Source organism: Ptychodera flava, chromosome 12 (assembly GCF_041260155.1).
Source record: "Ptychodera flava strain L36383 chromosome 12, AS_Pfla_20210202, whole genome shotgun sequence".
NCBI classification, from domain to species: Eukaryota; Metazoa; Hemichordata; class Enteropneusta; family Ptychoderidae; genus Ptychodera; species Ptychodera flava.
The window spans coordinates 4,740,052-4,760,527 of NC_091939.1; the positions used below are offsets into that span (position 1 = coordinate 4,740,052).

At 35.9% G+C, this 20,476-nt stretch overlaps 1 protein-coding gene across 1 annotated transcript in view; it reads left to right on the forward strand.

Annotated features, from left to right (window-relative positions):
* Positions 1-20,476, forward strand: part of LOC139144757 (ubiquitin-protein ligase E3B-like) — a 75,348-nt gene that overhangs the window by 6,433 nt on the left and 48,439 nt on the right. The window contains exons 3-7 of the mRNA XM_070715486.1: positions 5,133-5,262; positions 6,341-6,405; positions 9,563-9,622; positions 18,166-18,270; positions 18,951-19,050. Coding sequence (XP_070571587.1) covers positions 5,133-5,262; positions 6,341-6,405; positions 9,563-9,622; positions 18,166-18,270; positions 18,951-19,050 — 460 coding nt within the window. The remainder of the gene's footprint in view (positions 1-5,132; positions 5,263-6,340; positions 6,406-9,562; positions 9,623-18,165; positions 18,271-18,950; positions 19,051-20,476) is intronic.

Genomic DNA, 20,476 nt, shown 5'->3' on the forward strand with positions numbered 1-20,476 from the left:
ACTTTTTAAGGAAAAACTTTCACTTGTTTTATAGACAAAAGAATGAAAATATCAAAATGTATAGCAATCATCCTTTTCCAAAGCTTAGATCATCAAGATCATCATTGAAATTCCTACTGTGTAAGGATGTGACTGGGCAGATGAAAAGAATTAGTCATTTAGAAGATCAATATAGTGTGAACAGACCCAGCAATTACTTTGTACATGAATTAAGAATGGTAATAAGACATATCCCTTAGTGTAGCAGTACAGTGTTTTCCCTGGAGTCTATCCAGGGATTTAGCATTGGACTTGTGTAAGATCAAAAACGGAATAGTTTTTGTTTCTTATCCTCACACTCTTTGATATAGACTAGCTAGGTCAGCCTTTTGATTTTGGTTGCTTTAACCCTTTGAGCGCTGTAATTTTTTCCCGTCAAAATTTTAGTGCAACACTTTTACCAACTTTTATGAATTTTTCTGTAATTTTTTGATAATTTTGGACCAAATGGACATCACATTTCATTGGCTACAGTTTGTTATCAAAATTTGACAAAAATCTGAAAAAAAAATTAAGTTGAGTATATTTTCATAAGGTGAGAAAATTGACTTTGGCGCTCAAAGGGTTAAAAAAACACAAAGAGTAAAAATGACAGTCTACTATGCATGGTAGAAAATATCCATTGGATTACAGATATGCTTTGTATATTTATTAACAGTGAAGTTTCCCCGTCATCTTGCAATGTGTCATGATTGCTGAGTATGATGCAATGTAGAGCCTCTTACTCCTGGGTCTGTGATACAAGTTTTTGTATTATTTCAGTTGTCACATTTTATCAGCTCAAAAGACTCTAAAATAAAATAAAATAACATATTTTTGAAAGAGACCAAGGAAGTGATAGCTTTGCAGTGCCCTCTGCAAGTTGAGGTACATGTACATTTCTAGTTGACACTGACAGCTTCCCAGAGGGTAGATCAGATGAATGAAATTTTTCCTCCAGCAAAAATAATCACAAAATTCACAATATTAGTATGACATAATGAAACACTAATAGGCCAGGATGATCCCTTGGAAATTCTATTCAAACGTCAGACACCTTTTCGCAAATATTTAGTATTTACAGTAAAATTAATAACATCCCTGCAATGTGATAATGGGTAGTGCATGATGACAGCCTATGAGTGACAGTTTGGAAAAGGGGTTATCAATTAATACTGTGAGTGAGAATCAAGATAGATGTCAAACATCATTTATGTTTTCAGAAAAGTGATGTTGGAGAGAGCTGTGGCCAGTGTGTTATTCTGGTCTTTCAGAACCTGTAACTTGGTGGTAAATTTCATAAACTTCAGCATATGAACATTGGGATCATAAAGTATACAACCTAGATACATGATAATGGAAGTAATTACATGTATCTATCTTGTGAAAGGTATGCTGAAATTTGCTGTGCCAGAGATGCGTGTAATTGAAAGCTACTTACTTAATTAAGTAAATTGAAAGCTCGTAATTGAAAATTACTTACTTGAAAGGGAAATGAAAGCTGCACATTGAACTTTTCATAGTCAACTGACACTTGACCATGCACTGTCTCATCTAACTGTATTTTGTTTTGCCACGTTTGAGTCCATAAACCAAGTCGGACATGCATGTCTATTCTGAGTAAAAATTTGAATATGAGAAATAAAACCTTATTTCAATGGTCTTGAGCTACAATTCCAGGGATAATAACATTTGAGCCAAAATAGATCAGTGGTCACTTCCATTCATGTATAAGCAGCAACAGTTTTTGCATTAATACACATTTCATACATGTATAATCACATGTACACATGGCCTGGTAGGTGGCATAAGAGATAGTTGCCAAGAATGAAGTTGCATAATAAATAAGATAAAAATATTTCAACAATCGGATACAAATTTTTTTCTATAGAAGTTCAGGTCAGGGCCTCAGCAACGCATTTTATGTGGGTCACCACAAATGTGAAATTGTTACGCCGTGAAAAATGATTGTTCATTTAGTTCTCAAGTATGAAGAACTTCAGCTGTCATGTTTACTAATTTTGGACATTTACAGATATCTTGACAAAGACTGTCCATAATTTGATGAAATTTTCTGTGTAGCTTACTCATGATGACCTCGTCCAGGTTTATCAAAACGATTTTGAAATTTGTAGACAACATTCACTGACTTAGACCTGTCTGTAAAAATCAACTTATGTGCTGTATAAAGAAAAATGTACAAAGGGTTTAGCTTCTCAATAAAGTTTTATTGACATACAGTCAAGTGGAAATGGATGATGTGTTTTGAGACTACCCATATATCATTTATCATGGCTAGGACAATATCACAATTAATACTCTTCAGTATCATTCACACATTTGTTGTCATCTGTCATGTTGATTTACTTAAATTTTGTCATCCCCTTGCAGTGCACCGAATGATAACAAGTATTATTAATGTCAAGTTACTATTTTCCTTTGAAAATCATAAACTGTCTAGCTTAGATTATTGGGATTTTTCACCTCCATGTGCCTTATCCTGCCAAGCCTATCACTTCCTATCTTCTGAGTCAGTTATAAAGCGGTATTGAGCCAAAACTTTTATGTGCTTTGGCCTACTTGGCCATGTTGGTATTGTATGTTATAACAGGCTTAGTACTGTATTATAGTAAAACTCATGTTTACAGTAGCTATTTTTTCAGGGGTCCTCAAATGTTTTCCTCTTTGTTAAAATGCAAGATATGGGACAGTCTGACATGTTATGCCTTGCTGGTTTTAACCAACTTGACCTGATGGTGACCTTTGAACTTTGCAGAATAAGAGTGAAAACTACAGTTCTCCCCTACTTGTACCAATCTGTGTAAATGTCCTTATGTCATAAAAATATATACATTATACGTGTACGTATGTTTTACTGAGACATCATCATTCATACTTTCTTTTAATCATTTTGAATTTCATGATACATGTAGCTAGTGTTTTACAAAGAGTTCCAAATACACATACTGTTCTTGCAGTTGTACGTTAACCCTTTCCCCGCCATGGTTTGGCCCAAACCAATTGTTATCAATGGCAAGCATGGACCTGTTTACAGGGAATTGGGGATGAATAGGTTAAATCTCTTTTAAGGCACATTTTTTTGATTCACCAAATATGTTAATTAAAGAGAAATGCTCTTCACCATACTGTATGTAGGTTTATATTATAACAGGAATTTTGAACTGCAATATCAAAAGCGGAAACTTTTCTCAAAGGGAGTACAATGTACATGTAATGGATTCCCCGTCAGGAATGATACAAAAGACTACCACGTGTCCAGTGGATTCCAATCCACCGGAATGATACACTATACACACAACACTATTGCATATCTAGTGGATTCCTATCCACTTGATACATGTACAGCACTACCGTGTATCTGATTGACATGTATAATTTAAGGATTTCTTTCCAAGCATTTTGCTTAACTATTATAATCTGTACACAGCTCACATGGAACCAGTCAAGCACTTAATGAAACTCTCAGAAATTGACAGCTTAACTTTCCTGAGAGAAAATGTCACATTTTCCCAGCTCTAGGGAGCTAAACATTTCAAGCAATGTATTATGTACATGTATTTGCGAGCCTAAGTTATTGAGTGACTGTAATAAAAACTCTCTTAGATGTGAATAGAAGAATGTTCATTTGTTCATGGGACATAACCAATAAGAATGAATTTTGCAAGATACCCACTGTCAATTAGAGCTGTTTTTAAGGGAATAATGGCGACATTTTCTGATTTCTAAAAATGCGTCCATTGGGAAATGACAGTAGAGAACCAACATTAAATTAGAAACTGGTTTATAGGGTACTTGGTGTATTTTTATACATGCAAAAATAACCCTGCAAATTGGCAACTGTGATTAAACCAATTTGAGCTAGTTTGTAAACTTTGACCAAAGAGGTGAGATTTTTGTTGGCCTTGTCAATTTCATTTTGATAGCCAACATATTGATGTGAGTTGTTTGCACATAAAACGTACATACAGTATGCAGACACTGAGAAATCTAATATGTGTGTTCTCATAGAAATGATAGCATAAGGTTGACAGTGTCAGAAAACTGCTGAATCATTGAGTGTAAGTTATACCCTTCTGTACTTTTGAATGTAAATGAACATATTGTATGTGCATTTTATTTTGTAAAAGTGCCAATACGTATCTAACAACTAAAATAGTAACTAGATAAATAAAGAAGTAAATTGAAAAAATGTGATTAGGAAATGAATACTGGTACATGAATGTAAATGAATGAATGAATAAATAAATTTCATTTAAATAATGAATGAATGAATACAGAGATGATCAGAGAAGGATGATGAAAATAAGATGATGTTGACACCGTGCTGGTCTAGGATTGGCTTTGTCCGTTTCCTTCCTGTACAGTTTGCTAAATTATGGATATCTTCATCCAGACACTTCCCACCCACTAAGTGGACCTGTGTTAGTGATAGGGTTAGAATAGGTGGACATGGGTTAGGGATAGGGTTAGGGTAGGTGGACATGGGTTAGGGATGTAGGTGGACATGGGTTAGGGATCGGGTTAGGGTATGTGGACATGGGTTAGGGATGTAGGTGGACATGGGTTAGGGATCGGGTTAGGTCAGGTGGACATGGGTTAGGGATAGGGTTAGGGTAGGTGGCATGGGTTAGGGATGTAGGTGGACATGGGTTAGGGATAGGGTTAGGGTAGGTGGCATGGGTAAGGGTAGGTGGACATAGGTTGGGATAGGGTTAGGGTATGTGGACATGGGTAAGGGATAGGGTTAGGGTAGGTGGACATGGGTTAGGGATAGGGTTAGAGTAGGTGGACATGGGTTAGGGATAGGGTTAGGGTAGGTTGACATGGGTTAGGGATAGGGTTAGAGTAGGTGGACATGGGTTAGGGATAGGGTTAGGGTATGTGGATATGGCTTTGGGATAGGGTCAAGGTAGTTGGACATAGGTTCGGGATAAGGTTGGGGTAGATGGCTATGGACTAGGGATAGGGTTTAGGGTAGGTGGACATGGGTTAGGGATAGGGTTAGGCAGATGTCTAGTTGGTAATTTTCAGGGGGGGACTGTCCTAGAACTTACTACTAATGAGTTTTGCACATCCTTTTCATCCACGTACAGGCAGCTGCACGAGGATTCCTGGCCAGAAAGAGAGTACGACATCTCCTGACCAATCAGCTTGATGCGATTATAGAACCAGGGATCATCAATAAAGATGCCAGTGGTGGTGTCAAACCGAAGTTCAGTCCAGGTGAGTACAAATGTTTCAATAAACATTGCACCACCACGTGAACAGGCTACTCTCATAATGTCAGTGCTTCAGTAACTGCTAATCCAGTTCATTGTTAATCACATTTCATGTTTCCATGTTCATCATTAAGAATGTACTACATGTATTTGTGCTGCAAAAGAAGTTTATATTCATTCACCTTCCAACAACTACGATATGCAACAGCCAGTGACCAGAAATGATATCTCTCTGTTGTGCATTGGTAATTTTGCAAAAGTCTTACAGGCACACACACACACCTGTACTCACAGCATATTTGTAATTGTATTGAAGCACCTTAGATATACCAGAAAAGCAGTACACCATGTCTGGCTTATATGTATCTGCCAGCAATAAGCCCTTTCTGACAAGTTAATTTATATGACCTGTAAACGTAATTTAAATGGTTTTTTTTTTTGCATATGAAAAATATGTGATAAAAGACAGTTGAAATTTTTACCAAAAAGGACTACATGTAGCAGATCTTACATGTCGTGCCTTTCTAGAATTAAAATTTCCTGAAATAATCAGAGTACACATATACATATAGGAGAAATTTAGAAAATGATAAACAGCACAGCACATTTGAACATTTATAGCTGGTTCAACAATATTGTAGAGCAGTTTAATTTTTCAGAACATATTATATTCTTGTGATGAAAATGTTGACCAAAAAAAGGAACAAGGAAAATTGCAATGAGTATGGAGAGAATAGCAATACTTGATTTCCTGAACACAGGAATCGATAGAATACCAACTTACATAAGCCACTGAATATTTTATTTCGATTTACGAAGAAATACTACAGGCTGCACTAAAAACTTTGTATTGTGACATGCATAGCAAAGAACAAGCCAATTGCTGTATACTGTAACATAGTTCTTTCGCTTTATTTGATATAGTCATTTCAGAGTGAAATTTTACAAAGCCATTGCGAACTTGCATGCTTTCAGTATACAGTCTGAAAATGCAATATCTGGAATATTGTGACTCTGTCATTGTGGTATCGGCTTGTCACAATTTTTTGTTTATAATCAAAATAATTGTTGTTTTCCCACAGCTTTTGACCTCTATATTGCAGTCAAAAGGTTTTTATTTGTTTTCAATGAGAAGAAAGACAAAGAGGTGAGATGTTGATGCAATTTTTACGTATTTTATACCCAACTCAATTCTCTTCCTCAGCCATAAAACTTATGTTTGAATTGTTCCTCAGGTAGAATGATCCTTGGGGACAAATATTTAGACTCAAATTTTTGCAATACTTCTGTAATCTACCAGTTCTTGGGGCTCCTTTTAAAGCTCTTGGAGAAAGAAGTTTTCACTGTCTCATTTTCTGAAAATCAAAACTTTTATTTTTCTCTATAGAGTTAACACAGGGATGGCGGCCATTTTGAATTTCAAATATCAGTACATGTTAGGTAATTTGTTTCTCTAGTGCCAAAGTTTGTGATCTCTGATTTTATTCTTGATTTGGTGAGAGAATGGTTGAAAGTTGCATTGAGGAAAGTTTGAGCAGAAGCTTAAGTCTTTCACTTTTGAGGTGCATACATATACTACCTTAAAGCCCCAGTAGCTGCTAGCTGCGAATTTTATGTATTTTTTTTAGCTCCGCTGTCAGCGACGCGGAGCTTATCAAATAGGTTGATTTTCCGTCGTCGTCCGTCGTCGTCGTCGTCGTCGTCGTCATCCGTCGTCCGTCGTCCGTCGTCGTCCGTCAACAATTGCCTTCTCCTCTGAAACCGCAAGTCCAATTGCTTTGAAATTTTATATGCAGTTGACTTAAGGTGACCTCACTTCAGTTTGTTCAAATCGTGGTGAAATTTGCATATTTGTATTTTTGGGGCATTTTTTGGTGTTTTTGGTAAAAAAATCTTCTTCTCTGAAACCACTTGTCCGATTGCTTTGAAATTTCATATGCAGTTTGCTTAGGGTGACTTCAGTCAGATTTGTTCAAATCGTGGCGAAATTTGCATATTTGTATTTTTAAGGCAATTTTTTTCATTTTTGGTAAAAAAATCTTTAAAAATCTTCTTCTTCAAAACTGCCAGTCAGATAGCTTTGATATTTGGTACATAGGTCCCTAGGGATGATCTATTTCAGATTTGTTCAAATTGTGCAGAAATATGCAAATTTGCATTTTTAAGGTAATTTTTGCCATTTTTGGTCTAAAAATTGATTTCTCAAAAAGTACTGGTCTGATAGTTTTGAAATTTAGTATACAGCTTTCTATCGATGAACTAAGTAATATGTATTGAATTTCTGATGAAATCTGTAATTTTGTATTTTTGGGGCAATTTTTGCCATTTTTGGTCAAAAAATGTGTATTTCCAAAACTACTCATCTGATAGCTTTGAAATTTGGTATACAGGTTTCTACAGATGAACTAAATGATATTTATTGAAATTATGATGAAATCTGCAATTTTGAATTTTTGGGGCAATTTTTCCTATTTTTGGTCAAAAAATGCGTTTCTCAAAAAGTACTTGTCTAACAGCTTTGAAATTTGGTATACAGGTTTCTATAGATGAACTAAATTTGATCTTTTGAAATTATGATGAAATCTGCAATTTTTACTTTTGGGGGCAATTGTTGCCATTTTTGGTCAAAAAATTTATTCTCAAAAACTACTCATCAGATAGCTTTGGTTGACATGTTCTTAGGGATGATCCTATGTGATACATTCAAAGTATGATGAAATCTTCAATTTCGTATTTTTGCAGCTTATTTTAGCCACTTTTTTCTGGCCACTGCATCGAGCTATCAAAGATTTCCACCCTTCTTCATCAACATGTGTCAAAAATAGTTATTCTCTACATAAACGCAGCGGAGCTATATCGGTCGCTAGGTCGCTTGTTTCATGATTGTATTTTCAAACCAAAGTTGGTTCGTGTAAATGTGCTAACTGAAGGACGTGTATAGAAGTATCATTGCTTGCTGATTTGGACCATGCCTATATGTTTTAATAGGCTGAATAATAAACAGGTGCTGCACTCATAAAATGGCACCCCCACGGAAAAGTACAAAAATCAGTATTTCCTGCACAACACACAATGGTCAACATTTTGTTGCTGTAATCTTTACTTTCTCTGTCATATGATTAGTTTTTCAAAATGGTGGGAAATCTATCATGATGTTAAAACGTTTGAATTTACATGCCACTTTCGACGCATAACAGTATTATACACTTTTTCAGTCGTTAATGGGTTTTATTCAAAGAAAACTATTGGACAACTAAGGATATTTTGAGATTGGTTTATTACACATTCGCAGCTATTGGGGCTTTAAAGAAATAAATAAGACGCTTCAGTGGTCAGTAAATCAAGATTCAACATTTCATGATGAGACTGGGTGTAATCTCTGTATAGTTGTCAATAACATGGCTGGGATTGTATGGAAAGTTAATGATGCAGAATTGTCAAGCAGTGTGAACGGTGAACAATCATAACAGCAAAGTGCAACCAATGTTATCATAGATTGCAATGTTAACCATGTATAATAGACTATTGTCCATTCACTGGGACCAGAGATCTCGTGTGATTCCATTATTAAAAGCACCCATCCATTACCAGTCGTGTAAAATGAGTCTGTGTTTGCATGTGACATCTGTGATATATGTGCTACTTAAACTTAAATAAGAAATGTGACTGTACACAGACTGTGGCGTACGCATAGTTTTACCCTTTGTCACGAAACAATGTCCAGTCAGACACCGCAAACCGTGCAAGATCTCATGCAGTCTCCTACGGCATGGCAAATGGTCTGTTCTTTCATGAGTGTTTATCCCAATGCTTGGATCAGTGTCACAGTTTTATGAAATATCATTTTACTGTGAACTGGTACTGTGGGGGCATACAAATACAGCATCAACTCGTTTATGCAGAGTTAGTGCTCTGTGTGAAATGTTGGATATCAAAACAACTGTAAAAGCAATGTTTATCAAAATATTATGAGATTGCTTACCTTATTTAGAATATTTTATAAAGTGAGTGATAATCAACAATTATTTTCCAAAATTCTGTTATTATGACCTTATATCTTATGTCCTGGAAACATGTCATTGAAGTTACCTGTTAACACCTCTCAGTGAATTATTCACCATTCAAAATGTCCCGTAACAGGTGACAAGTACCCTGAAATTTATCTGTACCAGCAGCAATTATTGCAGGCCCCGCTAATAGCACAGTTTGTAAAGTTAAATGGAATTTCAGTATGTAGTGAAAAAAGAATTTATTCATTGTTGTGAGGTCACCTTTTGACTGATTTTGTGTATGAATTTTTTCAGAGATTTGAGAAGTTATGTCGCTACATTGTTGCCTGCATGGACGCACAGGGGGAGCCAAAGGTAAATATGAAATTTCAAAAATTTAAACTTTTTTTCACGTGTAGAATTCATGTTTTTGTTTTTGAAGATGTTTTATTGGTGACAGTAGAGGAGATCACAGTGCTTGTCAGAAAAGGTGTAATATAGTATAGTTGTCAACTTTAACACCGAAATGATTTCAACATTGCAGAAAATTCCTTAGAGCGTGCTGATTATGAGAATTTCAGTTGAAAATTTATGTCTCTCGGCTAAGTTCTAATTCGTTTACTTTGGGTGACCAGTGTTGAAAGGTTTACATGAATTGCTTCTTCCGCAATCAGAAAATTGAGACACTGCCCCAGGATTTTTCAATGGTGAAGGAACTGCATAAGTTTACTGATTTAATTTGTGGAATATCCCACAATGGATTTTGTGTGTTTGCTTTCAAATTCTGAAGATGGGGGTCCATGATGGACTATGAATGCGTAAATTGTCAGTATTTGTTGAAGAGAAATCTCACAAATGGAAAAGACGCTGTGTCCACTTTGACAGTTGTGAGGTGATGGACCGGGTATAGGTACATTGAAACTGAAAACATTGACATCGTATTTATGCAAATCCAGTCACTCAGCATTTGCAGAGTGCCAAGATAAGGACTGTATTTTCTTGAAATTTGCACATATTTCGTTATCACATCTCACAAAGTTGCAAGTGCTGAAAATAAATTCCTCTTTCCTTGGAAAGGGGAACTTACTCCATAAACCACCATCAGAAAAATCAAATCTCTTTATTTTTCATAAGTGACATAATCACAGGACGACAGAATCTATCATAGTGAGCTGATGAGTAATATCTTGTATCAGTTCACGATTCAATACATTGAATAGTGTAGTTCTCCAAATTAACGTTGATGCCTATGCACTTCTTCTTAAACTAATCTAATTTTGCACTCTTATCCGGTGTGACAAAAAGGATCCCAAGAATTCTCATAATAGTGCTTTATCTGTACAAGCACAGATCAGCAAGTTTATTGCGAGTTTCTTTCATTTTCCCTTTCACTTCGGAATTGTTGAGTTAGCCACACAGTCCGCCAAGCCAAACGCTGGGTATTAATTCTGCATTAATTTATGACATTTGACACCAGAGATTTTGACTCGAGAGGCCGACAAGTGTTTGTTTCAATTGAAGTGGCTCCCATATGTAACTCTTCTGCTGAGAAAGGCTGTCGTTAAGTTTAACATTTTAAATTATGTATGATGTAAAACTTGAGATAGATCGTATGCAAGATATCTGATGTAGCATACATTCTCATATCCTCCAGACTTACATTAATTACTCACTGACTACTGGTATATCAACATTTTTCTTTTTTCTATTCTGCAATCCTTAATTTGTCTGCTTTCTGTTTGTCGTGATGGTAACACACATGCATGAAAACGAATTGGGATTATAGCATGCCCTAACGGAATGGCTGCATTTCTTTGAAAGTGTGTTTGTTCGTATTTATAGAAATTGACCAGTGCCTATTCTGAGAATATCGCTGAATTCATGAACGGAGAATTTAAATTAGAATGTGTTCAGGGATTGGATTACTCTGCATCTGTGGAATACTAATTCACTTCAGCGTGAGTGCTACTTCACAGAAAAGTAGGAAATCTTCATCCTGTATGGAAAGCCATGGATATCCTGAATTCTGAGATTTCCTGGCAAACAAATCTGTCAGAGTTGTTGGGCTGACATACCGCACGGAAATGCCACACATCCCAAGCATTTGAAATTCTTCCGGAAGACTAAAAAGTTAGACAATATCAGGAGTTATTGAGATTCAGGAAAGTGGGGGTGTTTCCAGGTTGTGTGGGTGTCTTCAAGGATATGAGATATCCTCTCAAATGTATCAGAATTGATGTCGTGGTGTGCTAGTTTGGAAATGATTAAAATTTTGAGGACAAGTACTAGAAATTAAATGTTCATATAGACATAACAAAATTAATTTCAGCTGATGAGTACCTTATGAATCATCCAAATTTTATCACCACAAATTCTTTTGATTTCTGATTATCTATATGTATTTTGATAGCTATTCTGTAAAAGTATGCATTTTGATCAGTTTTCCGAGAAGTAAATTACATACCATACTTTGAATTCAACCTACATTTCACTGGCAGCAATTTTTTAGTGTCACAGTGATAGTAGATAAACCATTGAAACCCAGCAGCTTTAATAATTGTCATGTGAACTGGAAAGAATTTCATTTGTTGAATTGTATTAATTTGTATGGTATAATCACAGCCCTGGAAGCGCCAGGGTCCATTGTATGATATTTAACATCAGCAAAATCACACCTTGCAAAAAATACAGCTGTGCTAAAACGGAAAAGAGATATATTTTTGCAAATACTGCTTTTGACAATCAGTCAATGTTTACAATCAGTCAATGTTTACAAAATATCTCACACAAACTACAATGCGAGCTGTCACAAAATGATTTCTTTGATGAGTCATTGAGTGTAGAGGTAGACACTGTGGGTTTTACTTTTCAAAAAAGCCAAGGTCAAAAGTAGTGGAATAACAAACGGGTAAATGATCAAACAAAAGAGGAATGGATTGATCATTGATTGGGTAAACCAATCTATTTGTCAACTAATTCAAAAGCATCCTATTACATCGACATACATGTATACCCTTAAACTAGGTTTGATTTTAAGAGATCCTTTTTTCCACGTGTTTGAGGAGCATCTTCATTTCTATTCTGATATTATCATTTTTTTGGTGATGAAACTCCTTTGCACTTGACACTTGAAGTAAATGATGAACTCTCTGGTAGTCGGAATATAAATGTTCAACATCTCCAGCACACTTCTTGTACGATGACTGAACTGGGTAACCATGATGCTGAACGTTGGTCCAATGTTTGCACAGGATCTCCATTGCTTGGTTGAATACCTGTTTAGAAAAAAAAATTTACAACGTCAATAAAATTAATCATACTGTAAATGTAAATTGTCTCTTGAAAAGTTCACAAAACTTGCATTTGATAAATACGTGATATATTTCTTTGTATATAATTTTCTGCAATCGATGCAAATTTTGCTTGGGAGTATAACACCCGCCAACTTCTTTGAGAGAGTGGCTCAATCATATTATACTCGCTGAAACCTGGGCAGAAGGACGTCAGCACAAAGGCATCTAGGTTCAGGTCTCGCCATAGATGCATGTTATAAAACATATTGGTGACAAAATTCACATTGAAATCAGAACCCCATAAAGAATAGCACAAACAACTGGCATCCAGCCCTGTCGTACGATAGAGGTGATGTCGGTGACGTGGGCTATGATAGAGCATGGCCGGTAAGACTCAACCCCATTGACAACCGTCAATGGCCCGCTACGCCCATAATCGAAATACATAAAAAATCTGCCCTAATTTTATTGTTTTCGACAGTACCAATTTCGCAAAAGAAACTGTTTCGATCGTCCGATTCATTTGGCTTTGAATTTAACGTGAAAGTACATCAAAACTTGGCCCTTTTTTTTTTTTTTTGGTCGTACTTATGTCGCAAGAGAAACTGTTCCGATCGTCAGATTCATTTGGCTTTGAAATAAAGGTAAAAGTACATCAAAAATCAGCCTTGGTTTTGGAACCTCCATGTGATTGTACTGCAGTGGGGCGGACATTAGTGGTCCCCAAATTTAAATTAGCATAGTAGAGTGGCGTCAACTCATGAATATTTGTGCATATCATGAATATTCTATGTCCAGTATCGTCGCCTTGCAGTACCTTGCATTGTCACGCAGGATGACGGGCCTTTTGATTTTGACAAGCTTCCTTAGCTTACCAGCAAACAGAATGCAGTCTATTGTCAAACAGATACCCAAAACTATTATTGCTCAACCAACTTGTCCAACCTCAACCACAAATTACCTTAACAAACCCATGTCAACAAACTTTCGCCAGTACAAACCAAGCTTCATACTCTTTAACCCTATCCAAACTGGTTCTCCCCACCCCTGTCAACAGTCAAACAAACCAGCTTTCTCCCCAACCAAGGGAAACTATGCCAAATATTGACCAACTATGGAATATAATAATAATGATAGTAATAATAATAATAATTTATTGCCGCGTGCATTAAATGCAATGGAAATTGATTTTTCATATGTGCATCTAATGGAAAAATCCAATTTTCTTTTAGATCGATTCTACCAATCAAAACCAAAACCAAAGTCCACCACCAATAAACTATACATAATGAGGTTCACACTGTCAGCATTCACTTATCATCCCTATGGCCCTCACTGAGTTCATGTATGATTACATGACTTTGAATGATGCAATATAGAGTAGCTACATAAAGCAATAAATCAAATTTATCAATAAAATTATGTACACTAATCAGTATGTTCTGTGAAAAATTAGGTCAATGGGATTTGTGGAAATTTCTCCTCAAGTCTGAGGACTGTATCATAATGGGAAAAATTCCAAGTTTTGATGTATTGCTCCAAATTCTCATTAGCCAGTGATGTATCATATTTCATATGCAATACACACCTGCCTACCAATTAATCAACTCTCAAAAATACACAGACATGCATAAACATATGGTGTACAACAACACATACATACATGTACCTGACTGCTTTCATACACGTACCCATACATTGCCATATATTCACCACACACTATCGTACATGTTACATGTGCAGTTTGTTCTGACTTATAAAAAATATATCAGTTTGAGGATCAAAATGTACATGTCAAACAAAAATTTCATTTGTCAAACCTGTGATTCTCTATAATGACGACAAGACTTACAGAAGCATTTTAAAAACGTAGCTTCACTCATAGTCTTGCAAATTTTGCCTTACATTTTCACTGCGATGAACTTACTTGAATGTGCATTTTTAATCAATTATCTGCTCTGTAAATGAAATTGATGGGAATTTCTAAGAGCTGCGGTAATGAAGTTGTACATATTTAGGTGTTCAATAAATTTTGGTCAAATATAGAACCAAAAACATATGCAGAATGATTATTGAGCAAAGTTGTAACAATTAAGTCATCAGTTGTAAATGGACAAACAGCATCATTAAATGTGGCATCATCAATTTGGCTATATGTAACGCTAGAGTTTGTCACCAAACTCTATTTCTAATGACAAAATAAAACATCAGACAAAGGGAGCCAGTAGGGGAAACACTGCAAATACATAGAGGCACATGTCCACACATAGACACACATGCACATAGATACTTTTACCAGTACATTCACATACACAGACACAAAACCAGCCACAGATAAATGTAGATGAAACTAATTAATTAATATCAAACCTAAAACATGCGGGTAACATTTTCTGTTGGGTATATGAGAAGTATTAAATGTAATTTCTCTCTGAGAATTTATGAAATATTACAATGTTGGCATCGATTGGAAGTTACCTGACAATGGCATGAGAACAAACATTAATCTCACCACAATTTATTTCTATTGATTGAAAAAAATATTAGGTGTAGAGTAAACATTCAGTTTTTATATTTGATGCAATTTCTGCTGGCCAGGTATTGGTCTGGTATTGTATTACGATTTTTTTATTGCAGTCCTTCACATATTGAATTTTTGGTGAAGAACTTTTTTAAAAATTGCTGCGTTAGGAATTTGGAAATCGCTGGTAAAGCAAACCAATCCAGCTTTCACCCTTTCTAGTCTTTCATATCCCACAATATCTTTAGACATCAGAATTATAAACAGGAGCTACCAGAGAAAATGTCATGCTCAGATTAAAAAGTGATAATTCAGACACGATTGCAAGCTGAAATATCACGTTTTTCAATCACTGAAGTTTACCTTCATGTAATTAAAATAAATTGTCTCTGTCTACTTTGACCCCCAAATTATCTGCAGACTGACTTTGCAAAGAATTGAGTGCAGATGAATTATGTAATCAAAGTTTTCAATAAAGTATGTAAATACCATCAGAATTGGAAAGAAAAATTCTGTCAGAATTGTGACAAGCTGCATGTTCAGCAATCATTGCGGTGATAATCAGGAAGGTGACACACCGGTACGTGTGATATTAGATGGATTGACTGCTTTCTTACTGTTATTTCCATCGTGTATTTACCTCCATGTACATTCCTAGTCAGAAAATATGCATAAATATTAATTATTTTGATATGTGCTGTCACTGAATAAAAAAAAAATGGAAAATTTCTGACATATTACATTGCCCGTAACACTGACAGCTGTGTGCAATGTCAGTGAATGCTGTATGGGTGGCATTTTGAAATGTCAGTTTTCGGTTCGTCTTTCCATGTAATACTTACATGCAGTCTGGGTCAATCTGTCACAGGTGATGAGTTTGGAGGTAAATCACAAAGATTAATTAATCACTGTAAATCAACCTGGCTTTCTGATGGGTGTTTAATTAAGTCAAGGCCATTTGTGAATGAAACTAACACCTGCAGAATGTGTATTTAATGTTACTTGATCTAGGGTTGAGCGATTCTTTGATTATATTTTTGTCAATGCCAGTGAATTTTGTGACATCATACCTTCAGATTATAACTGATAATGTATCTGATTATTCAACATTGTGGCCCCAGATATTTTCTACGTCTAAAAATTCACTGGCATTGCCAAAGCTATAAAATAATAGCAATAATGTACCACTCCCGGCCCATAATGGACTCAAGCAAACTTTGCACTCCATAATGTACTCGGCTTCACCTTGTACATTATGTCGTGCAAAATTGGCTTTCATCCATTATGGTCTGGGAGGGGGTACATATTTGCTTAAACAGGAACTATCCCTCTAAAAGCCGGATTATCATAAATCTATGCAAATGTAAAACGGCCACGCTACTGATCAGACGTGTCGTGTTTGGTCCCAGCATCCAGTAACTTTGCATGTTTTAGGCGTTCATTGTCATTGAATCTTGTATATGAAGTCTGTGAATACATATAGCGACTAAACTTGAGTTGAAAATAAACTGAAAAAATGTTCCGTTTTTTTTTTGTTGGAGAACGCATGTTTCAAATGTGTTCCCTGTACGATCATTTGACCTCTCTTTGCATATGTTACGAAAGTGCCCATCATGATTATTCAAATATATCACACGGTCAAAGCGATGCTATGAGAATTAAAAAACTCCTGCCCAGTGTATGCAAATGGCAGTGTCATCAGTAATCCCCCAATTGTGCACCAACAGTCCTGTAACTTCCCGTTTAAAATATACTGACATACATATATTGGTGTAAATCTTGTAGGGAATTGTATGCTTGGGCAAAATTTACAATTTTTCAACTAAATCCAGAGAAACAGATCAACAGATTATTTGTCCAAGAATAGTCGCTCTTCTTCCTCTATGAAAATGCCTTACTGATCAAACAGAAACTTTTTGTGTTTATCTCTTCTAATCATGACAAGTTGAGTGTACTGAAACACGTAAACCAAGAACACAAAATTAAAGGTGGTCTCCATTTTGATTTTTTGAATGTTTCAACTTGACCATACTGAACATCAAAAGCAAATTGTTAATATTTTCATTATTTCAATAGAGTCTGTTCTAGATTTTAGGTAGAATTCAACTCAAAACTGAAACTTTTGCTCAAAAGTTCCATATTGGAAACTTTAAATCATTCTCCTTGGAAATCAAGATAAAAATCAGGGATCACTGTGCAAATTTGGAACTAGAGAAACAAATTTGCCAAAATTTACTGACACTTTTAATTCAAAATGGCTGCTATACCTGTGTTTAATAGCCAAAGTAGAAAAATTAAATATTTGATTTTCACAAATATAAACCACGTGAAAACTTTTTTCACGCCTACTGTGATGTTGATGTGATAGCAAGAAGACACATCTTTCAAGCAAAGTTATCGTGATGGTACATGTATTTGATCAGATCTCATAACATGGACTAATTAATTTCTCAACAGAGAAAAAACATTTATTCTCTAAGTAAATAGAAATGTTTAATGTAATTACGACAAATGCTATCATTACTTTTGTGCTTTTTGTAAAGTATTTTGTGAGTTTTTGTCCCATTTATGACTGATATGAAGAAGATAAAGCTGGTATTTATGAGTGTCTATGAGTTGAATCTTATTCTTGACACCAATACCTGTTTTACTTTCAAAAGGTCATCATGGCATCTTGTATTTAATGCTTTTCCTGCCAAGTCCATATTTCACCACCAGGTCAAGATGGTTAAAATTAATGAAACACAACATATTCCATATGATGTATTTTAACATAATACTGTACATTTGAAGGCTGTTGAAAACATAATACAGTAAAGTTGATTTTTTTGGACAAAAGATGCTATAACATACCAAACCAAGTGGGTGAAAATACGTATGTTTTGGCTCAATACTGCTTTTTACTGACTTGGCTTATGGGGAAGTGATACAGTTATTACTGTCTAGCAGGAAAAGGGTTAATGGTTCTCCTTGCTTGGAAGTTGTAAGAATTTTGATTAAAATTTCAATAAAAAGTTTGCAGTGTTGGTAATATATCCCGGCTTTATATCACTCCTGTGCATTTCACTCAGTGTACATTCTGTGCCGTGTTCTTCTTTGGGCAGGTGTGGTATGTATCTTTGGCTCTGTCCAAGGACTATGTATTACAGTGGATCCAACAGCTGAAATTCATACTCTGGCAGTGTTGTCGCTATATGAAGACACTCAAGGTAGGTGTCTTGGAACAGCAATTAATTTGTCACAGGTCATTTTCTGAGCACACGCACACGGTGGTGTTTTCAAAATCTACCCCAACCCAATTTTAAATGCAGCAAAGGTTAAAGATGAATGGTCAGACAAGTTTCCACAGCAACAACAATGAACTTGACACCACACTTTCACATGTACATGTGCCTGTGTTTGTTTGAGGAAGAACAATGCTTTCCTCAAAAAGCCACTTGGTAAAAAGCCATGGTAAACATGTAAAAGTCATGTAATTTTTCAGCAAGACTACTGTTTCACACCCAATATAGGCAATTTTAGATAATTTTATCAAGATCATTACAAAGCCATTATCAAATTTCCCTAGAGCTTTGATGTAAGTCAATAATACATACAAAGGTAATAATATATTGCTATTTCTATCTCCAGATAAAGGTAATGCCCTTAATCAATAGAAGAGCAATAACACTAAAGAGTATTATTATGAATTGGCATTATTATGTCATACTTGTGAATGATTGATAAGGCCAAATAAAAAAATGTGTGCATGCAATAGGTCTGTAATTGATATTGTATCTTCTTTCTCATTTGCATAACCTGAGTCGCCCAATGATAGCAAAGTACTGACTTGTTCTCTTCACATGTTGTTTACATAATTGACATTGGATCCTCTTTCTCATTTGCATAGCCTGAGTCGCCCAATGACGGCAAAGTACTGACTCTTTATCTTCACATGTTGTTTACATTTACTGATACGGCAACTTGGAAGATTCTAAAAGTCAAAGGAGGTAAGTCCCTCACCCTCCTATTTTCCTGTCTAATAATTTCTCTGAAGCAATCAATGGCTCTGTCATGGCTGACTGCGACAAGGTAGTTGGTATGCAGTTAATAGTGGTTCATTCCACTAAAGGACCAGTAGTTTTAAATTTGAGTGATTATTTTCCTCCCCAGAAATTTCTGAAACAGGATCGGCTAATTTACATAACAATAACTATGTAAATTTTATGTTAATTATGCAATACACACGTCACTTCATAGCATCAGAAAAAATCCCACAATAAAAGGATAAAGTAAGGTCTTTCATACACTTTGAGCACTTCATATATTACATCCATATTTTCAGTTCTCTCCAGAATAACATTCAAAATCAGACGTTTTATGTGATCCTCTGTTACTACATGTCTGTAGCCAGATTGCTAAAACCATGGACGTCTTCTTAACGTCCATGGCAAAACAGTCACACGGACAAGTTCATACGGGACTGAATATTGCACTTACAAATCGGAGTCAGAGGAGCATGCCTGCAGAGAAATATGTTGACTTTAAAACTCAATTCGTAGTAAAGAGAAGCTCGAAAATATTGATACCATGTATTTTCAAGAACAAGATTTGAAATTGCGTCGACTTCTACTTCGACAAACGTACGAAACTTTGACAGCGTAGCGTCGGCCGCGGCCATGCATCGTGTGGAGCACACTTGAACACACGCGACCTTTGAACCTATACTGTATACCGTACCCTAACCTTACGTACATAGCTGCTGTATTCAGATGATCACAAGAATGATTATTTTAGCTCATGTAGTTCCTTTTTATTTCATTTCATGGTGCCTTGAATATTGTAAAACAAGTCATGGGTTTTGAAACTAGTGCAATTGTTTCTCAAAGTCAATCGAACAAATCCCTGCAAGTTACGAATGCGTGACACGAGGTGACACACATGGCTTCAACGTCATGTTGACGTACTGCTACACAGATCTCGAAATGGCTAACTCGGACACGATCTGAACACGCGGCAGTACCATACATTTTTGCATCTGATTTTTGTCTCAATCAATCGTACGATTTCAGCCACTTCTGATCGAAATCACTTTTCCTGACCTTCCGATTCTTACCAGTGCAAGACATTGGTGGCAACGGCAGTTAAACCAGTTGCCTATAGATGCTTTGATCGACCATCGAACTACCTCCATGCTTTGACTGAGGCTGGCAAAGATGCAACACCGAGCCTTTCGTTGAGTATACTCCATGTCCGTTGTATAAAATGGCCGTTATCTGTACGATCGGCAGCGTAACATACATGTATTTCATGCTTTTTGAATTTAAGTTTCATCCGTCTTAGCCATGTTCATTTGCAATACGGCCGGCCTATTTATTCTCTTCACAGACAAGCGGACAAGCGCGACTTTGGGTGCTTTGCACCTGATAACCCTGC